This window comes from Cyprinus carpio, chromosome B3 (genome assembly GCF_018340385.1).
Source record: "Cyprinus carpio isolate SPL01 chromosome B3, ASM1834038v1, whole genome shotgun sequence".
NCBI lineage: Eukaryota > Metazoa > Chordata > Actinopteri > Cypriniformes > Cyprinidae > Cyprinus > Cyprinus carpio.
In genome coordinates, this window is record NC_056599.1 from 45,797,741 (window position 1) to 45,807,409 (window position 9,669).

The 9,669-nt window shown below is 37.4% G+C and overlaps 1 protein-coding gene across 1 annotated transcript; it reads left to right on the top strand.

Moving 5' to 3' along the window:
• Positions 1 to 619: 619 nt before the first annotated feature.
• LOC109062199 (interferon-inducible GTPase 5-like) lies at positions 620 to 9,192 on the top strand. The gene is made up of 3 exons (XM_042721079.1): positions 620 to 678; positions 7,507 to 7,541; positions 7,647 to 9,192. The coding sequence occupies exon 3, from the start codon at positions 7,650 to 7,652 to the stop codon at positions 8,811 to 8,813; it is 1,164 nt and encodes a 387-aa protein (XP_042577013.1). The 5' UTR covers positions 620 to 678; positions 7,507 to 7,541; positions 7,647 to 7,649; the 3' UTR covers positions 8,814 to 9,192.
• Positions 9,193 to 9,669: the final 477 nt, after the last annotated feature.

The following is a 9,669-nucleotide window of genomic DNA, read 5'->3' on the forward strand; positions in this document are numbered from 1 at the left end:
TGCTGAGCAAGAATCCATAGGGGGTATCATAGCATAATGACTCCAAAGGAAGAGATTTATAAAGACATCCTGAAAGAAGGTTGCCACCCAGTCTCAGAGTGGGCTGTGGGTACAGATGTCCTCTGAGCATGAAGAACCAGCCGTGATGCACTGAACATGATGCTAACCCAACCCCCCACCAAGGTAGGTGTTATTTGCACCATGAATAAGGTAGTGCCCAGAATAAGTAGCCTCAAGATTATATAACCAGAAGAGGGAATATAATATGCTTACTTGGAAAGTCGTGGCCTAGTGGTTAGAGAGTTTGACTCCTAACCCTAAGGTTGTGGGTTCACGAGTCTCTGGTCGGACAATATTACCACAACTGAGGTGCCCTTGAGCAAGGCACCGAACCCCCAACTGCTCCCCGGGTGCCGCAGCATAAATGGCTGTGTGTTTACTACTTTATGTGTGCACTTTGGATTGGTTAATTGCAGAGCACGAATTCTGAGTATGGGTCACAATACTTGGTTGTATGTCACGTCACTTTTTTTTTTGAGTCCTCCTACAAGAAGGGGCATTTCCCTTATTGAGTGAAGAGGAAGTGGCGCATGATTTGTATCTAGACTTGTTTGTAGAAACTGTCTTTGACACGGCACACCCAAAAATACAGAAAGTATATATATATTTTTTTTACAGGTAAGAACTTTACTTCCATCTCTCTGTAACATTAAATAGCATTTTGACCTTCAATGATTGTAAAACTGAATTTTATGATCTTTAATATGATGTATTTCATGGTGCCATTCAAGGTTATTGTGCACTTTAGCCAAAGAATATGCGGGGTTAGTGAGCAGGGCTACAGTTGAAGCACACTGGCTCAGTTATACCCGCTGTTGAATCCTATTGTGTGGGATAAACTGATAGCCATAACTGCTTCTGAAATCAGTTAGTAACTTAATAAGAGTAAGCTGATTAATGAATATATTAATGAGTCACTGAAGTTAGTGAATGTTATTTGTTTGGTTTTTACTATTTTACAGATTAACTGATTTTTACTTTTTTAGACTTTCTGTTATTTGTTGTTAAATAAACTATTCTTAATTTTGAGATTAACTACTTTAACTAGTATAACTATTAAACTAAACTACTATAATAACAACTAACTCTTATTCAACTATTAAAAACTCTGGTTTATAAAAAGGAGCCATGTGTAATGTCTGGCAAAAAAATCAAGTCATACTCCACATTCCATACCAGATGGGGGCAGTATGCCTCAATAAAAGTGAATTGGCCCTACTCTAGAGTAACAAACAAGAAACGGCATAGTCTCTATGCTTCACTCTACCTTCACAACAACCCTGGCCTAGAGCCATAGCCAGGCTTTCCAAAGGACGCTTTTGCCTCCTTAGAGGAACGCGGGTGATGTCATGATTTTGAAACATGATATCTTCGCTACTCCCCTTCACCTTTACCAGTGAATATGTTCATATTCGTTTTGTTCATATTACATTTTGAATTGTATATACACATTATTTGAATTAAATTAATTTGACAGACAGCATTCTGTCAACATCATTGGTCAACATCAGACAGCTGATGTTGACCAGAAAGCTTAGCGCCAACCAACGTAACCAGAGCGCCAACTCTCACATTCACCGTGAGACACACGCAATTGACTCTTTTCACACGCTTTCAAAAACTTGACCGCTCTGAATATAGTGAGTGAGTATGTACGCCGGGCGCTTCTCTCTCTCTCTCTCTCTCTCTTCATTATCTCTCTACCGGGTTCATTATCATCGACATTTCAAGCTTCTTAGGTAATGTTACATTTTAGCATCAGCTTGGTAGAGACGGGCTTTGTAGATAACAGGTGAAAACCGGATCGGATCTGTGGGTGTTATAGCTAGCTTACTATCAAACGCAGCTACGGTTAGCCATCGCTAACATTAGCACGCTTATCGAACAGCCTTCGACATTTCTATGTTATAACTTCCTCAAAAAAAATACGCGAAACATATAAAAACAAACTTCTAGCGAAATACTAACAGCATCTTACTTTACTAATCCAAAGAAATGTTGCAAGTTCGAGTCGGCTCATTTCTTTCAAGTCCATCAGTTGTCTCCAGCGATGGAAAGCAGTGCCGATGTTTACTCTGTTTCGCCTCCTTTTCTTATCGGATTTGATTTTAGATTCCGAGCGGTTGTTTGACATCAGCTTCAAGTACGCTCACAAGCCGCGCGAAGTTATTCGTGGTATTGCAGGTTGGCTGGTGGTTATGTTGCCCGCGATACCGCCTCCCATGGCCGAACTGGTATTACGACACCTGTCGGGCCGTATTAGTAATGCTAGCATGCTAATTAAGGTTGATATCTCTGCAGCACTATAACTTGACATTTTTTTAATGACATCATCGCCTTTATTTCTTCTCATTCTTTTGATGCGTGTAGGTCATTTTTTGGATATTTTTACCTCAATTTTTACACATGGCACCTTTAACTCTTAAATGTTCTGGTTTTGAATTTTTAAGCAAACTATGTGTTGTGCATAAGGAAGAACAGGAATAAAATGAAGAGCTTATATAATTGTTTTAAGTATTTCAATATTTGAAATTAAATAGTTATGGTACTTTATGCCCGGTATACACTGTTAGAAAAAATAATCCAATCTGATTGCAGGCTTGTTCAACTGAATAAGGCAATCAACTGAATATTAGTAGTCACACTGCTAGTTTAGAATCAATAGCACTAGCTGTATCTATCCTGACAATAGACCTATACTGATAGACTCTTCCTGAATTGACTATATGGAAGTTCTAAAGAACACTGTGCATTTAAAGATAAGAAACATAATTTAATGTTGTGGCATATACAGGTCCTTCTCAAAAAATTAGCATATTGTGAAAAAGTTCATTATTTTCCATAATGTAATGATAAAATTAAACTTCCATATATTTTAGATTCATTGCACACCAACTGAAATATTTCAGGTCTTTTATTGTTTTAATACTGATGATTTTGGCATACAGCTCTTGAAAACCCAAAATTCTATCTCAAAAAAATTAGCATATTTCATCCGACCAATAAAAGAAAAAGTGTTTTTAATACAAAAAAGTCAACCTTCAAATAATTATGTTCAGTTATGCACTCAATACTTGGTCGGGAATCCTTTTGCAGAAATGACTGCTTCAATGCGGCGTGGCATGGAGGCAATCAGCCTGTGGCACTGCTGAGGTGTTATGGAGGCCCAGGATGCTTCGATAGCGACCTTAAGCTCATCCAGAGTGTTGGGTCTTGCGTCTCTCAACTTTCTCTTCACAATATCCCACAGATTCTCTATGGGGTTCAGGTCAGGAGAGTTGGCAGGCCAATTGAGCACAGTAATACCATGGTCAGTAAACCATTTACCAGTGGTTTTGGCACTGTGAGCAGGTGCCAGGTCGTGCTGAAAAACGAAATCTTCATCTCCATAAAGCTTTTCAGCAGATGGAAGCATGAAGTGCTCCAAAATCTCCTGATAGCTAGCTGCATTGACCCTGCCCTTGATAACACGGTGGACCAACACCAGCAGCTGACATGGCACCCCAGACCATCACTGACTGTGGGTACTTGACACTGGACTTCAGGCATTTTGGCATTTCCTTCTCCCCAGTCTTCCTCCAGACTCTGGCACCTTGATTTCGAATGACATGCAAAATTTGCTTTCATCCGAAAAAAGTACTTTGGACCACTGAGCAACAGTCCAGTGCTGCTTCTCTGTAGCCCAGGTCAGGCGCTTCTGCAGCTGTTTCTGGTTCAAAAGCACCGCGCCTGTGCATGCGGTGGCTCTGGATGTTTCTACTCCAGACTCAGTCCACTGCTTCCTCGGAGGTCCCCAAGGTCTGGAATCGGTCCTTCTCCACAATCTTCCTCAGGGGTCCGGTCACCTCTTCTGCGTTGTGCAGCGTTTTTTGCCACACTTTTTTCCTTCCCACAGACTTCCCACTGAGGTGCCTTGATACAGCACTCTGGGAACAGCCTATTCGTTCAGAAATTTCTTTCTGTGTCTTACCCTCTCGCTTGAGGGTGTCAATGATGGCCTTCTGGACAGCAGTCAGGTCGGCAGTCTTACCCATGATTGCGGTTTTGAGTAATGAACCAGGCTGGGAGTTTTAAAAAGCCTCAGGAATCTTTGCAGGTGTTTAGAGTTAATTAGTTGATTCAGATGATTGGGTTAATAGCTCGTTTAGAGAACCTTTTCATGATTTTTTGAGATAGCTGAATTTTATTAAAACAATAAAAAGAGATAGGAATTTTGGGTTTTTTCATTCCTGAAACTGTAAATGTGAACGTTTGGGTCCTCTTAGACAAACAAACTTTCTTAACCCCTTAACTGTCACTGTCCCGTCATACGGACGCCTAAATTTACTTAACAAAATATTACAAACTTAAATCCTCTAATCTAATCATGACAAAGCTATATATTATTGGAAAGGTCTAAGACTCCTAAAAATATATCACACCACTCTAAGTAAAAATTATGTAGGAACAGTAATAGATTAACTTATGACAATGAGTGCACATAAAAAACATATACATTAGAAACATGTTGTTCTGACGTTGTCACCAAAAAATCTCCTTCGCTGCCTTTTTCTCTATCCACGTTTTAGTAATCATCATAATTATTATATCTTTAGAAAGTAAATCCCTCCAATTCATCCTGTGAAAAACCGTTTGAATCGGACACTGTGCTACCATGGAAATCATACGTTTAAAATGTTTTAGAGGGCTCCTCACCCTCGTGTAGAGGTGTCATTTCAAAATATATTACGGTCTCTTTTGAATCAAAAACTTTTCCATAATCTTGACCAACATACAGATCGTGGGCCATGGTTATGACTCTAAGATTTCACATTGTGTGGGATGTTGTCATAGACATAAAATTGAGGAAAGCATTTGCTACATTTGGGACTGAACAATGCGTCAAAACATTCCACGGAGTTTGAATGGCAACCCGATGGCTGTTTGTGGGTTTATAACGCCTAACCCGCCAACAAAAATTGCATCGGAAACCTAATTTTTTTTTTTTTTTTATATCACTTGTTTTTTGAATAAACACTTTATAAAATATTTTATATACTAATGAAGTATATAAAATAGTACCAAGTACCATTTTCTCTTTACAGTAAATTTCAACTTCTATTAATTTTTTATGCTTTCATTTTTGGAAAATGATCTCACTTCTGCAATGGAGATTCCCTTTTGGGGCCCCCCAGATTGTCTTCTTTAAAAAGAGACCCAACCTTTGGTCTGTATTCACAAAGCGTGTATGAATTATAACCAATTTTAAGTTTGAATACGTGTAATTTCACGTGTCTATGTTCAAAAGAGAGATAAGGGTGACAGACAGAAATCTGTTCAAGCAGCTGTGCTCGTACAACCTAAATCCAAAAACACATGTCAGGGGTCATAACTCCAACAAACCACTATAAACTCTAAATCTCCTACCAACCACGATAACACACCATTGAAAGATGTTCGTGTCAGGGTTGTTATAGTTTTCGTTTCGTTTGTTCAGGGTTGTGATAAGTTCCGGCCTGAGACTCGAACCCACAACTTAGGGTTAGGAGTCAAACTCTAACAATAGGCTCTAACCAATTTTATTCATTTTAGTTTAGGTTTTATTTAGTGTTTTTTTTTTTTTTTTTTTTTTATGATAATTTTTTTTTTTTTTTTTTTTTTAAATTCATTTTAGTTTAGTTTTTATTTAGTGAACAGATTTATAGCCTATTTAGTTTTTATACAGTTTAGTTTGTTTTAATTTTAGTAATTAAAGTTTAGTAGAACCAAAGACATTTTAATTTAAGCTAATTGACGCAAACCTCTAGTGACACAAAATTAAAGCAGGCTGAGATTGATTAGAAAGCGATTATTTATTTTTGATTATTATTTTTAGTTAGGTGTTCAATGACTGCTGTTGGTTTTGTTTCCTTTTAATTTTTGACTTATTTTGACTTTTATTTATCTTTCTTTCTTTAAATGACTTTAAGTTAAATACAGTTCTTAATACAACATATTTTACCGTTTAAACATGTACAAGAAATTTCTTACATTTAAACTCATTTAACAAGCATTTTAGAAGTAAAAATTAAACATTCACTCATCGCAAAAATACTGATGCAGCTTGTTTAGGTGACTTGGTTTGCATAAAATAAAATGATTTACAGCAAAGTAACTGTTTTATAGATTAAATAAAACATATACAAACCTATATTTGACCAAAGAAATGTAAGTCGGCGGCACTGAGAACTACTCTAACCTGAAGAGAATGCAAAATATCTGCACTCATTACAAAAACTGGGTTGTTGCAACTCTCCTATCCTAAGAGCTGGGTTACACAAAAACTACCCAAACACAAATAAATGTTGCAATAACCATGATTTTGAGAGTATATGTGCATAATAGAAAAACAACTGATGCAAGCTGGTAATCACTTAAGTGTGTCCATTAAATGATTGCACGAATACTCCATTACCTCTCCATCCTCTGATTAATAGCTTGATCTGTCAACCTGCTTTATTCCAAGACCTCGCAATTTACAAATTAAACACTGTTCTTAGCATTATAAATGATAAAGACTAAATATCTAGGCTACCTGGCTAAAAAAAACTAAATATGGTTTCGGTCTAATACTGGGGTGTTTTCTATTTTTTTCTTTTTTTTTGGATGTACGTGGACGTATCCACCTGTGTCTCCCCCAAGTTTTCTCTCACAGTAGGCTATAATCTTACCTTTCAGAAGCGCGTGTCGGGCTTTAAAACTCATCAGACATCACCAGCAAAAGTCATTCATGTCCAGATAGTTCTATTCATTTTTATGAAATGTAAGTACATGCGGGTGGTTTGCATTTAATATGCTATCATAAGTGGTGCACAGCGCGGGAGCGGCATTACTATGAAGCCAAGTTAATTCAGAGTTAGAATAACTAAGGGGTGATAACTTTTTGATATGAGTGCAATAATTCCAGAGAATGCCCAAAAGATAAACTAATATCTCTGTCCTTTTTGCCGCCCTGACTGTACTGCCACCCTAGAAATGACTGAGATGGCTTATTTAAATCCAGAAAGTAACCGTGCAGAACCAGAAACTCGTATTTACTATATTTCCGATAGCATGTGAAGGCAGCATTAGTCTATTCAAATCTTCAAGCTTTTTAAACATCTTCCAACCTTCTGGCGATGCTTTCTAAATCCAACATCACAGGATTTGACAAACTTTTTTTTTTTTTTTGGGAATTGTACAGCACACAGTTTACAGAAATTCACTGCAAGCTTCAAAATTGTTTAAGGTAGACTGAATATTAATATTGGGAAAAACAGTTTCACACATTGCTAATTATAAATATATTGAAATAATATTACAATAAATGTAAAATCAACATACTTTTGGTCTCTGTGATTGTCGACTCTGGGGTTATGATTGTTGTTCAGTGTCGACAGAACAGCTATTTCACATTGGTTTAATATTCAACTTTTGTGTTTAAAACAGGTGTTTCATTCTCCTCCTGGAACCAAGAAATTCAGGTAATTAGAATCATATGTTGTCAATTGCATTATTAAATTACATTATTTAAGTAAGTATTATGTCTCTAATTCTGAGCATTTATTAATGTTTAATTTGCCATTCAGAACATGGAAAATCAAGACCCTGCTGTTGTTGATGTAATAAAGGAATCGGGCGAGTCCACTCTGGAAAAGGCTAAAGCAAAAGCTAAAACAAAATTTGACCAGTTTGTTAATGTCTCACTTAACATCGCTGTGACTGGAAAGACAGGATCAGGAAAATCCTCCTTTGTAAATGCACTTAGAGGTCTAGAGGATGAAGATGATGGAGCAGCACCTACTGGAGTCACAGAAACTACAATGGTGCCCACCGTGTATGAACATCCTGAAATGCCAAATGTGAAGCTCTGGGACCTGCCTGGAATAGGAAGCCCAAACTTCAAAGCAAAAAAGTACATGAAAGATGTCAAGTTTAACACCTATGATTTCTTCATTATCCTTAACTCAGAGAGGTTCACAAAGAATGACATCATGCTAGCTAAAGAAATAAGAAAACAGAAGAAAAGCTTTTACTTTGTTCGTTCCAAGATTGACAATGACATGTCTTCAGAGAAAATGAAAAAAGGATTTGATGAGCAGAAGGTTCTTTCTATAATAAGAGAGTATTGTCAGAAAAACCTGAAAGAACTTGGAAACCCCAGAGTGTTCTTGATATCGTCTTGTTATTTGGATGAATATGATTTTGAATCACTTCAAAACACTCTTGAAGATGAGCTTCCAGAACACAAGAAGTATGCTCTTCTACAAGCCTGGCCAGTGTGTTCTGCTGCATCTCTTGAGAAGAAGATCAATATGTTTAAACGGATGATCTGGGCTGCATCTCTTGTCTCCGCTGGTGTAGCAGTTGTCCCTGTGCCAGGCCTATCAGCAGCATGTGATGTAGGCATGGTCGTACTTTTCCTCACAAGGTGCTACTATGCATTTGGGTTGGATGAAAGATCACTGACAAGGCTTTCAGAAAAAGTTAACAAGCCCCACCTGAAAGATCTGGCCAAATCCAAATTTGTTACTGCCATCCGAGAAAAAGCACTGACCAGATTGCAAGCGTCTGCTGCGCTCGCTGCCATTGCTACTGTTGAATATTTGTTTAGTCTCCTTCCAGGTGTAGGGAGTGCTGCTGCTGCAGGATTATCCTTCGCTGCCACTCAGTATCTCTTGAGAGAAGGAGTAAATGATCTGGCAGATACGGCTCGAGTAATCAGAAAAGAAGCTGGGCTTGCTTCTGTTCATTGATCTATGTCTAATAGAGCATGTAAGCATTTTCTGCCTCTGAGTAAATCAGATGATATATATTAAGATTGTGTGCTGATACTGAGTTCAGCAAAAAAAAAAAAAAAAAACTGTCTTCATAATATTAAAAGAATCTATGCTAATGTCCAAGCAAACTATACACTGGAATATATGATCACTTTATTTGTTACTGCACTTTTTAAATTTTATCCATTGCTGTATTTTCCTATTGTTTTTGATTCTTTCAATATCATTTACAATCATCTAACTCATACATTATTAAAAATACTTTCAATTGGATTTCAGTGTCATTTTCTGTGGTAAATGCCAATAAAACGTAACTTTTAAATTTAACTTTTCATTTCCATTAATGAAATCTGAATTTGTTTTCAATATCACATATAACCATGTATAATGTCTCGTACATAATAAAATAAAAATGTGTTTTGTGTATCAGCTGTTTTGTGATAACTGTTTGTATATGCAGTTTAACTATGCTACCAATATTTATTGTATTTTATTTTTATATTTTGCCTAAATTCACTTCTAAAATATACTAAAAGTCTGGACTGATAAATTACTGATTGTACAAATATACTGTGATGAGTGGGGCGGGGCCGAGAGCCGTGGGAACGGAGCGAGGCCGGTGGAGTGATTGGAAATGAGCGACACCTGCTCCACTCACCGGTCTCAAGTCCCACGGAGGAGATTGGAAGGATACAAAAGGGAGCGACGACAGTGAAGGACGAGAAAGGACCAGGCCTGGGTTTTATTTTGGGTTTGGGTTTTATTTGTGCGCGGCAGTCGACCATGAGGGGCTGTCGCGCCTTTTTATGTTTATTTGGTTATTAGAGTTTGA

Bases quoted from the DNA above. Each gene is read 5' to 3' on its own strand.
- LOC109062199 (XM_042721079.1), top strand. From the start codon at position 7,650: ATGGAAAATCAAGACCCTGCTGTTGTTGATGTAATAAAGGAATCGGGC.